This window comes from Staurois parvus, unplaced genomic scaffold, assembly GCF_062004578.1.
Source record: "Staurois parvus isolate SC_StPar_1 unplaced genomic scaffold, SC_StPar_1.0 ptg000192l, whole genome shotgun sequence".
Classification (NCBI taxonomy): domain Eukaryota; kingdom Metazoa; phylum Chordata; class Amphibia; order Anura; family Ranidae; genus Staurois; species Staurois parvus.
Genome location: NW_028317988.1, coordinates 3,039,706 through 3,057,729, shown reverse-complemented (window position 1 = coordinate 3,057,729; position 18,024 = coordinate 3,039,706). Strand labels below are relative to the sequence as shown.

Sequence of the window (18,024 nt, the reverse complement as noted above, 5' to 3'; positions counted from 1 at the left end):
CCTTTATAATCAACTGTCTGCTGGACACTTGTTTATTGAACAATTAGACTCATCTGTAGTTGAGTTCTTGTTAATTAGGATTTTGTTACTTAAAATTTAGCTTTGCTCCAAAGACTGTCATCGCAGTGTATTCATTTTTGCAACATGGTCTTGAATGAATTTGTTAGGAAAATACTTTGTGTGTGCAAATTAACAAATCTTGTTTGCAATCAATGGCCCGCATTTGTGGGAGTATTTTGTAGTATAGTGTCCCACAGAAAATGTTGATTCTGAAAGGAAAGGAAAGGTTTTCTGACAAATCTGTTGGGGTGTACTCAATCATGCTGAGCACTGTAGATGAATGAACTATAAAAACTTGACATTTCAGTGCTAAGGAATAGAAAAAAAGAGAAGCTGGCTTCAGAATACAAATGCATTGACCACTGTGCAACTTGGACTGGATGATTATGGCAGTGCAGCCCTCCTCAGACGGGGAATCTTGAACTGTACAAACAACAAAAACAGAAGGGTGCCTAGTGCATTATCTGCACCACTTTATTATAGAATGAAAGATACAAATTATACTCACAAACCAAAGATAACTGGTAGCATATCATAAAACCAGAAACTAGAAGTGCGCCCTCTAGCCTCAGAGGACCAAACAGATGACAGTGCCATCTGACGCATTTTGGGGGGCCGGCCCCCTTCTTCATGACCATTCTTTGCTCTTAAATCCTTAAAGGGATAGTTCACTTTACCAAAAAACTGCCTGTGCAGATACGGGGTGTCTGTAGATAAAAACAAACTGTGCAGCTCTGAATATAGTTGAATAATGTCCTTGCTATAGGTGTAGGCCATTTACGTAGCTCATGAAGCCTGACTGGAATACCCCCAGGGCGTTGCTAAGTGAGGCCTACATGTTACTGCTTAACCCCATCTATCACAGGAGTGAGCTCTCAGGCACTGAGGTCAGAGCTACTACATCAGGGGAGAAAAAAGGGGTTTGAATCAGAGAAAAAGCACACTGCTGTGATGGTGGGGGTGAGAAGTAAATGACTAGGCCTCACTTAGCAACGTCCTGGAAGTACTTAGCAACATCCTGGGAGTATGCCAGTCAGGCTTCATGAGGTAAGTAAATGGCCTACACCTATAGCAAGGACATTTTTCAGCTTTAGTCAGAGAGACATAGTTTGTTTTTATCCACAGACGCCCCTTACCTACATAGGCGAAGCTACGAATAAGAGTGAGAGGGCCGTATGTGGCCCAAAACACACTTATCTGACCTACTTGATCCAAAGGAACCCAAGTCACGCGCCCAACAATATTAACATACTAATACCTGTAGTACACATGAGTGACAGTAGGGGGTCGGTAACCCAGAATCCAAGTCTGAATGTCCATAGGATGTGCACTGGGGTATCCAATTGTCGCGTCGATTACCCACTGTAAACCTTTTGGCTTTCGATCTATAAATAAAAAAAAAAAAAAAAGAGAAAACTAACTGGTAGAAATGTAAATTCTCTATGTAGTATACATATGTTGTTACCTGTCCTAGCAACTCCTAAAGCGGAGTTCCACCCAAAAGGGGAAGTTCTGCTTTAATGCTTTGTCCCCCGCCCCCCATTAAAAATTGGTACCTTTGGGGAGCGGGGGGGACCCGAATTTGACAGGTACCCGCTCCCACTTCCGCTGAGGTCGCCTAGGCCAGGGGTGTCAAACTGGTGGCCCTCCAGCTGTTGCGAAAAGTCCCATCATGCCTCTGCCTTTGGGAGTCATGCTTGTAACTGTCAAACTTGCAATGCCTCATGGGACTTGTAGTTTGGCAAAAGCTGGAGGTCCACCAGTTTGACACCTGTGGCCTAGGCGATTGAAAACGGAAGTTGTCCTCCCCCCCCCCCCCCCCCCCCTGTAGTCTTCTGGGACATGACCGGTCCCAGAAAACTACAGGGCCATTCACAAAGTGCAGCGCTTCTCTCGCATGCACAGTGGGCACCTGGCTGTGAAGTCGCAAGCTGTCACAGCCGGGTGCACACACTGAAGATGCCGGCACCAGGGAGAGAAGACTGCCAGTGAAACCAGCGGTGGTGAGGACACTGCTGGACTGAGGGAAAGGTAGGTGGCTGTATTTTAAAAATCAGCAGCTACAGTACCTTTCCAGAGAAGAAGATGCCAGTGGTGATGCCATTTCCTTGGCTGTCATACTGATCCTCTTAATAAAGAACTCCGAATCACTGACCCAGACAAAGTGCTCAGATAAGGACCTCTGACATGGCTGAGGTTTTACAATTGTAGGCAGTGAGTCAGCAAACAGCCCAGCAACTGGAATTTTCAAGATGTCATTACAGCGTTGCACAGGTCACCATCCCATTTTTACCCATCTAAAGGGCAGTTTCACAAACTATGCTCACCAGAGTTCCACCTTCACAAACTGTGCAGTGTCTGAAAGCCATATGTACTACTCAAACCTAGCAAGTGTTCAGCCCACCTACACGGTCAGCCTCCAGGTAGGATATTGTTTTCTCCAAGATGTCCATAAACACATACCGACCCACACAGTGCCACCATGATAGCCGTGTCATCAGCGACTTGTAGCATACTGTCATCTGCCAGCAACGTGCCACCTACAGGGCCACCAAAGCTTCAAATTGCACACTTATGGAGGGCCAGAGGGCCACAAGCAAGACCATTAGAACTTGCTGTGAAGTCCTTTGCAGACCCCAGGAGTGGGCCATTGATTTGCAGAGGATCTGTAATGGCAGGAACCTCATGGGTGGAATAGAACATTTACACCCTATTTGGACTTCACTGCTGGTCATGAGCTGGGGTGTAAAATCTCCACATTACCAATGACATGGCTGTGATGGGCCAAACTCAGATTTTCATCTGAGCTACAGTTATCACAGGATAATTCTCCATAAAAAATTAGCTAAAGAGCCCAAGGCACACATTCTGCACTGCATGTCCAGGGGTTTCTCCACATTTCTACATTGCTTGCTCTGTCGTGGTTTGGAATAAACAAAGAACTAACAGGCTGTGGCACATGTGGCCTAAATAAAAAGCACATTCAAGCCTCCCAGATTGATAGCAAGTGTAGATGTAGATCCCTTTGCTGGTAGAAGACAGCTGTGCAAAAATGCTGGATGATAAAACCCTACCCCAAGCTATCTATGAATAAATCATAGGTGGAGATGCCATAATAAATTGTACAATGGAGTGGTCATGTTAAAGTTAAGGGAAGACCAAACTAAACTGTACAAGCATTTATGAATGGCTTGGATCTCTGTTTCCTAAAGCCTTGTACACACGTTATGTTTTTTTTCGTTCAACCCAGTTGGCTGAACAACAAAAATAAAAAATGAGAGGTCGCTGCACTATGTGATATTAGTGCAGCGATCTCCCTCGCTTAGGGTCATTTAGGTGATTTCCACATCAGGGCTTTGATTGGTTGTGGTTTATGTCATTCAAAGCACAAGACCTGCAGCTGGCCATGGCTTGACTTTTCTGTTTTCTTTGAATGTTAGTGTTTGCCTATTAGTAGTACTTATACATAGTTCACTTCTGACAGGGGGACTGCACCCCCCATGCTGATCCGTGCCCACAGTCATAGGCTGCCAGCGCTGATTGGCTGCTGGTCGGAAGCTGGTTTTCCAGCCTGCCTGTTGGACCTTCTTCTGTCGGACAGGCAGTTGTACACACTGTCTGAATGTTGGTCGGTTCCTGCTGAACAGGCTGATATTCAGTTCGTGTGTACCCAGCATAAGGTGGAAAAGCAGAGATCTATAACATCCCATTTGTGGCTGCACGGAAATATGCTCATGCTTGATTGGCTCCCAGTCAATCTTCCCTAAATGAGCACTGGGTTTTCTCCAAGCTGGGACATAGTGTGGGCACGGGAGGGGGTGCTGTTTTCTCTAGAAACTCCTCACGGCTCTTATTCAGCTATTTAACTATCGAACACGTAACCTAAATCTAAAACATTTCTCCCAGATCATTAATATTTAATAGACAGGGACAGCTGGATGCACTTTTCGCTCTTGCTCTGCATTCCTCAGTAAATGAACAAACAACAGAAACCCAAACATTTATATTGAAGCCGCATCTAATCCTTTGCAGAGCAGGCCAGCATTTGCACATCTGATCTCAGGTACTATTACAGCTCACTGTGCGTACGCGGCCTAAATGCTTCCTTTTGGTACATCCAACAAAAATGCTGCCAGCTGCAGCCAAGTGGTACTTTTCAGCTCAATGCCAGTTTGGCCCCATAAAGAGATTAAGTTGGAAGTAATCTATATAGGATTATTTGATGTAATGATCAATTTTACATAATCAGATTTTATTGTATGCTTTGTGTAACATGAGAACAGATTTTCCATTCAATGTTAGCAGATGACAACCCTGGAGTTATAACAGAAAATTCTGAACATTTTTTAATAAATTCCACAGATCAACACCAATTTCATGACATGGATTAAAAAATAAGTTCACCTTTTAAAAAAAAAAAACAGGTAAAAAGAAATGTGCATTTACTATGTTTTTCTTAGGAGCCTGAAAAGCATTGCACCATGTCAGGCTCCTGCAGACTGTCAGTGTAGCTGTCTGCCCCCGCACCTCCAATAAAGGCAGGCAGTTACTGAATAACAGGAAGAATCAATGAACTGCTGTGATGCTCATCAGTGCCCTTGTAGTTAGTTAAACACTACAAGCTGTCAGCTGTCTTGTACTTGACATCTATTCATTCCGAGAACTCTATGGGCGGGGCCACGCTCTTTTCAAATTGTGACAGCATGTGCGGAGGGAGAAGCTCCTCAACCCACTATCCCAGGGGGTGGGAGGAGGGACACCTGCAGGAGCAGGAACATGTCAACATGTTCCAAAAGGTGAATTATCCTTTAACCACCTTCCGCTCACCATATAGTCCAATGACGGACGCAAGGCGGTTCTCTCGTTCTGGGAGGACGTCATCCCTTTCTCACCGCGCATGCGCGACTCCGGGAGCGCACAGCGCGGCGATCGGAACGGATCACCGATCCACGGAAAGAGCCGAAGATGTCGGCTTGGTCATGTGATCAGCTGTGTCCAATCACAGCTGATCACATGTAAACAGGGAAATGCCAGTTATCGGCATTTCACTCCTCACGAGCTGTCACGCTGACAGCTCGTGAGGAGAGGAGAACCGTAATCGGCATCCCTCAGAGGGGACATGTGCACTGATCATCAGTGTAGCCCCAGCAGTGCAAGCTGTCAGTGTCCATTAGTGCCAGCTCTCAGTGCTCATCCATGCCACCTGCCAGTGCCCATCAGTGCCACATATCAGTGCCACATATCAGTGCCTACCAGTGCACATCAATGCCACATATCAGTGCCCATCTGATCTGCCTTTCAGTGTCACCCATCAATGCCAATCAGTGCCAGCTATCAGTGCTGCCTATCAGTGCCGCCTATCAGTGCCGCCTATCAGTGCTGCCAATCAGTGCCGCCAATCAGTGCCGCCAATCAGTGCTGCCAATCAGTGCTGCCAATCAGTGCTGCCAATCAGTGCTGCCAATCAGTGCCAGCTATCAGTGCCAGCTATCAGTGCCAGCTATCAGTGCCAGCTATCAGTGCCAGCTATCAGTGCCAGTCAGTGCCGCCTAACAGTGCCAGTCAGTGCCACCTATCAGTGCCCATCAGTGATGCCTGTCAATGCCCATCAGTGCCACCTATCAGTGCCCATCACTACGGCCTCATTAGCGTACATCATTGAAGGAGAAATAGGTGTTTTAAGCAGACATGCTAATGATACAATTAAAAACACTATCTTCACTATTCCCATTAATATGTGACATGGTTCTTTATACCGACTATACAGTATCTCACAGAAGTGAGTGCACCCCTCACATTTTTGTAAATATTTTATTATATCTTCTCATGTGACAACACTGAAGAAATGGCACTTTGCTACAATGTAAATTAGTCAGTGTACAGCTTGTATAACAATGTAAATTTGCTGTCCACTCAAAATAACTCAACACACAGTCATTAATGTCTAAACCGCTGGCAACAAAAGTGAGTACACCCCTAAGTGAAAATGTCTAAATTCGGCCCAATTAGCCATTTTCACTCCCTGGTGTCATGTGACTTGTTAGCGTTCTCAGGTGTGAATGGGGAGCAGGTGTGTTAAATTTGGTGTTATCACTCTCATACTGGTCACTGGAAGTTCAACATGGCACCTCATGGCAAAGAACTCTCTGAGAATCTGAAAAAAAAAAAAGAATGGCCTAGGCTATAAGAAGATTGCCAAGACTCTGAAACTGAGCTGCAGCATGGTGCCCAAGACCATGCACTGGTTTAACAGGACAGGTTCCACTCAGAACAGGCCTCGCCATGGTCGACCAAAGCAGTTGAGTGCATGTGCTCAGCGTCATATCCAGAGGTTGTCTTTGAGAAATAGACGTATAAGTGCTGCCAACATTGCTGCAGAGGTTGAAGGGGTGGGAGGGGGTCAGCCTGTCAGTCCTCAGACCATACGCTGCACACTGCATCAAATTGGTCTGCATGGCTGTCATCCCAGAAGGAAGCCTCTTCTAAAGACGATGCACAAGAAAGCCCGCAAACTGTTTGCTGAAGACAAGCAGACTAAGGACATGGATTACTGGAACCATGTCCTGTGGTCTGATAAGATAAACTTATTTGGTTCAGATGATGTCAAGCGTGTGTGGCGGCAACCAGGCGAGGAGTACAAAGACAAGTGTGTCTTGCCTACAGTCAAGCATGGTGGTGGGAGTGTCATGGTCTGGGGCTGCATGAGTGTTGCCGGCACTGGGGAGCTACAGTTCATTGAGGGAACCATGAATGCCAACATGTACTGTGACATACTGAAGCAGAGCATGATCCCCTCCCTTCGAAGACTGGGCCGCAGGGCAATATTCCAACATGATAACGGCCCCAAACACACCTCCAAGACGACCACTGCCTTGCTAAAGAAGCGGAGGGTAAAGGTGATGGACTGGCCAAGCATGTCTCCAGACCTAAATCCTATTGAGCATCTCTGGGGCATCCTCAATCAGAAGGTGGAGGGGCACAAGGTCTCTAATATCCACCAGCTCAGTGATGTCGTCATGGAGGAGTGGAAGAGGATTCCAGTGGCAACCTGTGAAGCTCTGGTGAACTCCATGCCCAAGAGGGTTAAGGCAGTGCTGGAAAATAATGGTGGCCACACAAAATATTGACACTTTGGGCCCAATTTGGACATTTTCACTTAGGGGTGTACTCACTTTTGTTGCCAGCGGTTTAGACATTAATGGCTGTGTGTTGAGTTATTATATGGTCTTGGCCACCATGCTACAGCTCAATTTCAGGGTCTTGGCAATCTTCTTATAACCTAGGCCATCTTTATGTAGAACAATTATTCTTTTTTTTAGATCCTCAGAGAGTTCTTTGCCATGAGGTGTCATGTTGAACTTCCAGTGACCAGTATGAGAGAGCGATAACGCCAAATTTAACACACCTGCTCCCCATTCACACCTGAGACCTTGTAACACTAACGAGTCACATGACACCGGGGAGCGAAAATGGCTAATTGGGCCCAATTTGGACCTGGTCACTTAGGGGTGTACTCACTTTTGTTGCCAGCGGTTTAGACATTAATGGCTGTGTGTTGAGTTATTTTGAGGGAACAGCAAATTTACATGTTATACAAGCTGTACACTCACTACGTCACATTGTAGCAAAGTGTCATTTCTTCAGTGTTGTCACATGAAAAGATATAATAAAATATTTACAAAAATGTGAGGGGTGTACTCGCTTCTGGGAGATACTGTAGTTGTATTTGTAACACTTGCTTAGCAACATCTAGTTATTGTTCTCTGGCATAAATTACTGCGAAACAAAAAGGTAGAGAGCAGCTTGCATAGAATGCCTGTGTCTAGCTAGACAAGATCAGTATCTGTCTGAGGAACAGCTCCTTGCTATTCTGGGGGCTGAGCTGACAGTGCAACAGATTCAGGTCTCATTCACACTTGCATATAGGGGCGACGACTATTCCCTGCAGGAGACTCCTTGGGGTTTCCTGCAGGGGAAAAAAAAAGAAGGCTTTCATCACAGAGAAAGGGTTAAGCATCCCAATGTTCAACAAACTCTTCTTTGGAATAATAAGGCTTTCTACTCCATGAGTAATTTCTGCAACAATGGTGATGCTGCTCCCAGTGGATCACACACTGAAGATTCTGCAGGAACGAGGACAGGCGATTTTAAGACATGGGGTAGCCTGCTGATGGCCATTTAAAGGATAACGGTACTAAAAGCAGAACAACTATGCACTGATTACTTGTGGATAATCGGTCCTGGACACAGACTGTTTGCCATGAATGGCTGTGAGCGCTGTAAGCCTCCTATGTGAATGAGGCCCAAATGTAAGGTCTATTTCAGTTATTAAAGTTAAAGAGCAACTATAAAGGTACCCTTTAAATGCCCGCCAGCAAGCCACCCCTAATCTTGTAATTGGCTGCCCCGTTATTGTAGAATCTTAAAGCGGAACTTCTCCTTAAAAGGGTTTCTGCTTGGTCTCCTCCTCCACCCCCTCTCTCCCAGGTTTGAAGATTGTTTTTATTTTTTTTTCACGGAGCGGGTATCTAATGTTGACAGGTACTCACTCCCACTTCTGCTTGGATCGCCTAGGTCAGGGGTGTAAAACTGGTGGCCCTTCAGCTGTTGTGAAACTACAGGTTCCATCATGCCTCTGCCTTTGGGAGCCAGCCTTGCAATGACTCATGGGACTTGTAATTTGGCAACAGCTGGAGGGCCACCAGTTTGACACCCCTGACCTAGGTGATCTGAGCAGAAGTTCACCCCTCCCAGCCAGGGACAGTGCTGGATCCCTGGACAGATACGTGTCTTTTTATTAGCCACTTCCCGACCGGCCGTTGCATATAAACGGCCGGACGGTGGCACTGCAGGGTCGGGTGACCGTTTATGAACGGCCTCCCCGCACCCTGCTTGTGCGCACTCCCTGGGAGCGCGCAGCACCGCAATCCGGTGCCCGCTGTGTCCTCCGGACACAGTGAAACACCGATCGTCGGACGGGACCTCTGTACGAGGTCCCGATCATGTGATCACTGATTGGCCAATCAGTGATCACATGCAAAGTAGTAAGCAAGATGTCACTTCTGACATCACTGCTTACTATGTGTGAAATCTGTGAATGATCACAGAGGTCACATGGTACAAGGCTATTCACAACAGCCTTGTACCATGTGACAAGCTGTGACCAATCACAGCTCACTCAGTACTTCTCAATGAGTGCAGGAATGCACACAGAGAGAAAGAGAAATGATTGCTTTTACATCCTATATGGGTGTAAAAGCAATCAGTGTAAAAAAAAAAAAAAAAAAATCATCACCCCCCACAAGTAGTACAGTGTCACCATGGTGACACTGTACTGCTAGGGTGACAGTATGTAAAAAAAATAAATAAATAAAAAATATAATATAAAAAAATAAAATAAAAATGTAAAAAAAAATGTTTAAAAATTATAATTTTTGGTTATAAACTAATTTTTTTTTTTTTTTTTTACTAAAAAGATAACAGAATAAATTTTGGCAAAGATTTATGATGAAATATTATTTATTTGCAAAACTTTATAAAAAAAAAAACACTTTTGTTCAAAATTTGTGGACTTTTTCATTTACATAGCAAAAAAAATAAAAATCCCAGCGGTGAATAAATACCACCAAAATAAAGCTTTATCTGTCTCAAAAAAATGGTAAAAAATTAATTTGGGTAAAGTGTTGCATGACTGCGCAATTGTCATTCAAAGTGTGAAAATTGCCCTGGTCAGGAAGGGGGTAAAAGTGTCCGGTCTGGAAGTGGTTAATAGTCAACAGCTACTGATTTTTTTTTAAGACTGAAGATCCTTTTTAACTGTGTGGCCCATTGGAAGAGACATAGCCATTGCTACAGAAATGTCATAGCTGTGCTCTTCTGCTTTTCATCATGTGTGGTAGAATCGCTATTTATTTCTATGAAGAGCTTGTTAACTGCTGGGATGCTTAACCGGTTTGCTTTTTCTTCCCATTTTTAGCAGATATGTTAAAATTTACGTTTTAGGTCTGAAGATTATAAAACCCCCTAACATTTATTTTCTGAAAGCAGAAATGCTGTAGAATAAAAGTGTGGCAGCTGCAATTATTTATGTCACAATTTTTGTACTGGAAGTGTTAGCCAGCAGCAGGGACTAAACAGGTAGACAAACTCCTGGCAGACATAGTGGCTGGAAGTTTTTAATGTTGGTGTCAGTAAAGCGCCCAATCATAAGCATCCTCCTAATAAGAATGGAGTTTCTTCTGGTTAAGTGCAGAAGAAGAAAAAATAGTCAGTAAGGGCATTGTTGCAAAAATAAAATAAAAGGAGTGAATTTTTTCCCCATGTTAGGGCCCCATTTAGAATGAATGGTCAGTGGTAATGCTGTGCACCGTAATGCATGATAAAACATATTGCAGCACATGTGTAAATACAAATGCAAGGATAGCCCAAACTTTTTTCTTCTTAAGTTTTGAATAGAATGGCGAGAATTTTTTCCAGGTTTTCAATGCTGCCTGTGCCCAGCTGGGGAGATTCACCCCGTATGTTCTAGCAACCAGTGTCCCTGGGACAGAAACTGCAGGGGAATCCAAAGATTTATAGTGGTCACGGACACAGGAAGCAAAGGGAAATCTTACAGGAGGGACACCTAATCCATTGACAACTGTCTAAGTGGGAATTTGTTTCACTTTTGAGAGATTTTCATTTCCTTCATGTTGTGTCTCCAAGGTGGGAAGTAGGGGGGAATCACTTATATACAGGCATAATCACAGTCATACTATTTCCTACACCTCTAATGCTTGTAACTATAGTATTTCGCTTGTGCAATTCCCACACAACTGGGGATAAAGAATTGGAAATGCTAAGCAGTATCATGACCTCCCCTGTACCCACTTCAAACCACATAGTGGCAGATTACCATTTTACCACGCAAAGGTTCCTAATCCTCATCACAATACATGTGCTGGCTGTCTAATGAGATTCTTCTAAGTCAATGGTTCTCAACTACCAAGCCATGGCCTACTGCAAGGCTGCTGTCTCCCTCTTCCCAAATCTCCAGCTTACTACAGAACCCCCAACCTTCACAGTGCAAACATCCTCCCACATTGACCCTGCAGTGCACTTTAACATCTCACAGTGCCTCCAGGTCCCTTAAGAGCCATCAGACCCCACATTGCCTGCCAACCTCCCACAGTATCTCTTAGCTTGCTGCAGAGCCTCCAAGCACCTATACGGGTACACAGCCCCTGCAGTGCACTGCAGTTTCCTAACTTGCCCCTGCCAAACCCCCAGCCCCCTCCAGAGACCCCAGCCCCCACAGTTGCCCCCAGCTTCCTCCAAAAACCTTATCCCCTATAGTGCCAACTAAATCTGCTGCAGAGTCCCTTAATCCCCTCCAGAACTTTCATTCTCCTACAGTGAAACCCAGCTTCTTCTGCAGCCTTTGAAAATTTCAATACATATTTTATTCTCCCATACTTTTATTGCGAGTTAAGTCTTTTTCTTTACAGTTGGGGCATGGGAAGTTTTGGAAGAATTTACCGGGTCCTGGTCTCTTCAACATGCAGCAAAATCTAATAGTGCCTAAAGTGCAGTCACTGAGGAAGGTGTGTGAAGTTATATATTAGTAAGTGCAAATTCAAATCTCAACACTTGAAGCCATATAGGTGGCCAGAATGAACAATCCTGAGCCCCTTCTCACGGCAGCACTCCGCTACAGGCAATCCAGGCATGTATAATCATTCCACTGCTGCAGTGCAACCCTTGTCACAAATGGAATGTCTTGAATAAAAAAGAGAATTACAGGGAGTGACAGGTCCAAAACGTCTTGCATGCAGCAAGCACAAAGAATACAGTTGAAAGTACAATTTCCGTCTAATTTGGGAATTTACAACCACAAACTCCTAATTGCTAGTCTGTTTAACTTTATTGAATATGTCAGGCTGAAAAACCCCCTTGAGGCCGGCAATCCCTTGTTCATAAATAATTCACACTGGTGCCTAATTTCTACTTGTTCCCAAACAGATGTGCTGACTTCTACAGATTTCTCTACAGATATCAGCGTTCCTTGTTGGTCGGTTGTCCCCAACGCCACACAACATACCACAAGAAAAATAATAATTGCAATCCCCCATCTGAGTTTACTGTTACGGTCAATTGTCATTTCCCTACATCAAGCATATGTAGAATACAATGAACATGTAACGCACCAGCTGTGCCTCGTGCTGCATAAATGTCTAAAGCTGCATCCACACTTGTCTGTCTTAATGCACATGAAACAGTGTGGAAATGTACATTGTAGTTGGTTGTGTTTCAAATGGTAGTCATACGTACTTCAGTAAGTGATTTCTTTTCTCTTCCGGAAGAAATAATCGATCTATAGTTGACAGCTCATTTGATCGTTATGCCACACAGAAGAGTGGATACTGACTGATAGTTAAGACATGATCATAACTTACAATCCTAAAATAATGATTACATATTTTTTCACCATGTAATCTCATGGTTCAACTGAAAAACAATCGTATTGATGAAGAAAACATCACACTGCTGCAGAATGATGCAAAATTATTGATAATATTCCGCCATGGCCAATAGACATTTTGATCAAATTTGACCAAAATCATGTCTAGATCGATCAGAAAGGAAGTTGTTTGCGGATTTGATTGTTTTGATTGAATCGCACATTAATCGGATAAAAGAAAAAACAAAGCATGTATGGCCACCATAGGTTCAAACAGCGTAATTAGCTATTCTGAACATACAGATTTCTCTCTCATTTATTTTTTTACATTTGGTTGAACTCAATGAAAATGTGGTTTTTTTTAACCTATGCAAGTAAGCTGAAACACATGGAAATACTTATTTGTTAAAAAAGAAAAAAGAAAAAAAAAGTAGCAAGGACGCTGTCTAAATGTTATAAAGGAAATAAAACATGAAATTACAGGCAAGTATTTTTTTTTTTTATAGGACTGAACGGCAACACTATCGGTCCTATCAGGCACCCCTGCATAGGGGCGTCCAATTTGTGTATTTTTGGCAAACATTGAAATATAGGGGTTTGCTCTTGGTAATATATCTAGTTCTTTGATATATTTTAATATTCATTTATTTTGTATTTTTTTTTATACACTTTTGGGTATCTTGCAGGTCTTTTTGGCCTCTCTTTTCCTTTTGTTTGTGTTACCCCTGATTAACCTCCCTAGCGGTCTGATTATGTCCATATTTCTGTGCTCAAAGCGGTACATTTTCTTGCATGGAAATATGTCTTTTTTTATTGTAGGCCTGTAACTTTTAGGAATAACTCACTGAAATCTGTGCGAACAAGAGTCTAGTAAACATCCCGGGTATGTTAAAATTTGAAACACGAAATCATAAATTATAATTTAATAAATAATCATAAAAAATAATAATAATAAATTTAATTCAATAATATAATCAAACCAAAAACACTGAAATTTGAAATATAGCGCCAAGTTCGCACATCACTGAGCAAAGTCGCAAAATCATTTTCAGTGTCTGATGACGAATTTCCCTACGAATCATTATCACTCAATTCTACAAGTGGTTCTAATTTACTATCGCTGTTCTCTAGCCGGTCTAAAACCGCTTTTGACCTAAAGGGACGCTTTTTGGACACCATGGACGTTTCTCAGTTTCCAGGCAGAAAGTAAAAATGTAGGCAGGGCGCAGGACAAAGCACTCGGGACAAAATGTATGTGAAATGGTTTGATACAGTAATGTTTTACTATGTGATTTTAGTGAATTTTGTGAATGTCACTTTTTGTCATTTTGAAATTTCTCGCCGTTCCATCCCCGTACGTCCAGACGTCGCAGGGGACGGAACCCAGAAGACGGATGCCGGCATCGGCCGGAGGACATTACAGGGGACACTGCAAGAGCGAAAGACAAGGTAATAGAAAAACAGATCCCGCCGCAACGCCGCATGGTAAGCTCGGGGTTACCACTTGTGGTACTGAAACTTTACCCCGAGCTTCACTCGGGAATACCTCCGGGGAGGTTAAGCCCTGAATGACCAAAACACACTGGCATTCTTTTTGGCTGTATTTCACGGACACACCTCTTCTATAATAAAGAACAACTGCTTGGCTGATTCATATCAATGTGCTGGTATTTCTTCATCACTCCTGATCCAGCGCTGTGCCTGAGAGCCGATGCTTTCTCTCTCGCTTTTCTCACAGGACATGGAGGCAGTAGTGGGAGCCACTGGCTCTTGTTGCCGTTGATCAAATCCACGCTGTGTCAATAGAAGCAGGAAGCCCGGCTTAGGATCGAGCTCCAACGAGTGCCCTCATGGCAAGAAGCTTGCTATGGGGGCACTCGGGAGGGAGAAGGAGCCAGAATCGCAGATAGGGGACCCCAGAAGAGGAGGTTCAGAGCTGCTCTGCACAAAACCATTGCATATACCAGGTAAGTATAACATGTTGATTATTGAATGAATAATCAAACCTTTACAATTACTTTAAACCATCTACGTGCTTGGCCTATGTGGCAGGGCCTACTTGCAGGACTAACCAGTTTATCAATGTTAATCCGGTAAACTAAATTTGCTTTATCAGAGTCTACGGTGACCTAAGCAATGCTCATGTATTCATGACACAGCAAAGCACAGACTGACCGAGGAGCATAAATCTATACAATACACTGTCTGGATACAGCTGAGAAAATCTCAGCACTCTTTAATGTAATGTATTGATTTCCTCTCAGCTGGACACAAACATGCTCTTGTTTATGATCAAGAAGGTCTCTAGTCCTGACACTATGGGGCTGCTACAGCTCTGTTTACACTCTCTGAAATTTACTGGATGCTCTGAATAATAGTCATGTTAAGGCTGCCCAATCTGGAGACGTCTCATTATCCAGGTAGAAGACTTAAAAAAAAAAAAAAAAAAATGAAGTCAATTAAAGTACTGGTTCCAAGTCCAATCCATGCAAAAATGAAATTCCAGCTGTAGACATACAACTATGCCTAGTGCTTTGTAAACACTTCATGGTTATGTTCTGGAGGAAAAAGCTGACTTTAGCTCCATACTGTAAATGCTAAACTGATAAAACAGCTCAGTCTTCCTATGAAGGAAGTCAAGTGATGGCAGCAATCTACTTCCTTCCCGACTCAGGACACCACACAAACCTATGCATGCATACCAAGACTTCAAAGACATGAAGATGTTAAAGGAACCACCAAATGGAAAAAGGAACAGCGACATATTATTTTACATTGAACAGTTTTTTTTTTATCCTAATGCATTTCCCTGCAAAATATTTTAGCATTTGCCGTGCGTCCTACCTTAAACAATGACCAGAGTCCAGTGTTGATCCAGTGCTGTGCTGGCTGCATCTGGTCTTTCCTCTCTCCCCGCTCTCACAGGCTTTGCTGAGGCAGAGGGAGACACTGGCTCCTGCTGCTGTCAGTAAAATCCTGTGAGCAGAGCGCGTGGGGCGGGGCCATGTTGTGTGTGTCTATGGACACACACAGCCTACCTCGGGAGCGAGCCCCCATGTCTGCTCCCATAGCAAGCAGCTTACTATGGCAGATACAGAAGAGGAGGAGCCAAGATTACCAGCTGGGGACTACAGAAGAGAAGGTTCAAGGCTGCTCTGTGCAGTACCACTGCACAGAGCAGGAGAATAGAATATGTTTATTATTTTAATAAAAACATTTTGTTTTTATCTTTTCAACCCCTTTAAGGTATGATCTGATCATATCAACGAAACATGAACAAAACATCTCAGTTCTATTGATTGATGCAAAACAACTGACTGACTATACATACATACATATATATATATACATATACACACACACACACACACACACATATATATATACACACATACACACACACACACACATACATACACACCCAGTATATTTTTTTCAATTTTCCATAATCATAATATAAAATTTAACTTTAAAGGCAGCTCCCACCATCCTATTACAGAGAACATTTTTTGGAATCAGTCCACATACCAGGACAGTATCATCATTTGCAGTGAATACAAAAAAGGTCAGTACCCAGCCTTGCAACTACTACAAGGCTTCTGGAGAATATCCAACACTGAAACTGGAAGTTTAGGTTACCAGAGATATTGGTCGCTATGACAGATTGGCTGGCTGAAGGAACTACCCCTGTGTTATTCAGCTTATAAAGCAATAAAAAAATACATATATACATACATATTATATATATTTATTAATCCATAGAGATTAACTGCACAACAGAAACATGATCAGAAGAATGTGCTTATGTTTAGGTAGAGGTGTCAGTCCTACTGTGATTTCTCCCAGGACTCAGCATTGCAGATTGTAGTGGTAATAAAAGAATACATTTCCCTGATAAATTGCATGCTGTGTACCGTCATACTCCTACAATTATAGGTCATTTACAGCAGCAACAAGCAATTTCCCTGCTACATATGTGTATGCCTGAAGTTGCTGGATTAGTCTTCAACAGGAGCAAATAATTATGCTCTCTGTGCTGTGACCCCCTTGTAGTTTATTTTGTGGATTTGGGGGGCCACCCCGGGTTACGTGCATAGATTACTATCCTTGGTGCTATCCACCCTCTAAAATGTAAAATACACCCATCCCCATCGCCTTCTGTGTGTTTAGAGGTGGCTCGGTACCACAAATGATTCTTGAAATTTGGAGCACTGCTTGTAGCCAGTAGTCTATGACGACTATGACCAGGATGTGCAATTATTTTCCTAATGAAATAAGACTTTCCAAGCCAATACAAGTGGCTTCTCTCTGCTATTCTTGCTCTGGTTGGACCTAGCATTGCACCTTGCACATGCCTAGAAACCATTACCAGCAAGTATCTAATATTATCTCTAACCCTGTCATCTGATTGCTAAATTATTTAAACCTAACTCCAGCAATAAAAAATGTCTGCATGTCCAGTAAAAGAAATGGGAATGTGGTTGTTACTGGGGTAGGAAGGCATAATTCATTGTCAGATTTAACTCCACTAATAATGTGGAGAATTCATAAAGAGTGTCTATGACAAACTTTAGAATTCTGACATGTCCCTAAAAGACATTAGATATATATATATATATATATATATATATATATATATATATATACACACACACACATACACATATATATATATATATATATATATATATATACACATATATACATACACATATATATATATATATATATATATACACATATATACATACACATATATATACACACACACATACCCATGCAGACCGCGCACTGTACATATTTATATATACAGCCATGCCAATAGCGACACATCCATCACCCAAACATTGCTCTGAAGCCTGAGCTATTGATGATCTATTTTGTTACAGTATGCCTGTACATTCCTTTGAAACATCCACTGTGCTCATGAGGAAATGTTTCTTTGCTCATGGCCACAGGGGCTTGTCTACATCTAAAAACTGCAATATTTTCAGATACATTTTATTATGCCTAATAAAGGCCTTCGAGTATACCGGTCTTCCCTGTAGCACAAAATGGATAGAGCAAGCTCTGCTTATCAGCCTGCTGGTAATGATGGTCACTGGCTGGTAGCAGAGGGTATGTGGGAGACGTCAGCAGTCCAGTCCCAGGTGCTCTGCAGTCAGTACGGCCCCAGAACAGATCAATAAAAGCTCTAATGATTCCAATAAAGAGTACGTTCTGCACTATATTAGTTTGGGATATGGACAGACACTTTTACTCGAAGAGATTACAGAAAAATTGTGTTAACCCAACAGACTATTACTGGCAGGCAATAGCATTAGGATATAAATTCCTGGCCAAGCTGGGGCAGCTGTGTGTGATCATGTGGTAATCTTATAAAGGCTTTGCTGTGTGCTCTCGGCTCAGGTATTTTAGACAGAACACTGCAAGTGACCTCTGCGTCCTTCAGTTGGCGTTGAAGAAAGGCTCAGACACAGAACCAAGTTAACACGCTAAGGTGACAAAATTCAGAATAAGTATGT

At 42.9% G+C, this 18,024-nt stretch overlaps 1 protein-coding gene across 1 annotated transcript in view; it reads right to left on the bottom strand.

The window, feature by feature from the left end:
• LPGAT1 (lysophosphatidylglycerol acyltransferase 1) overlaps positions 1-18,024 on the bottom strand; it is a 161,342-nt gene that overhangs the window by 17,540 nt on the left and 125,778 nt on the right. The window contains exon 6 of the mRNA XM_089677797.1: positions 1,319-1,445. Within this exon, the coding sequence (XP_089533923.1) occupies positions 1,319-1,445 (127 nt within the window). The remainder of the gene's footprint in view (positions 1-1,318; positions 1,446-18,024) is intronic.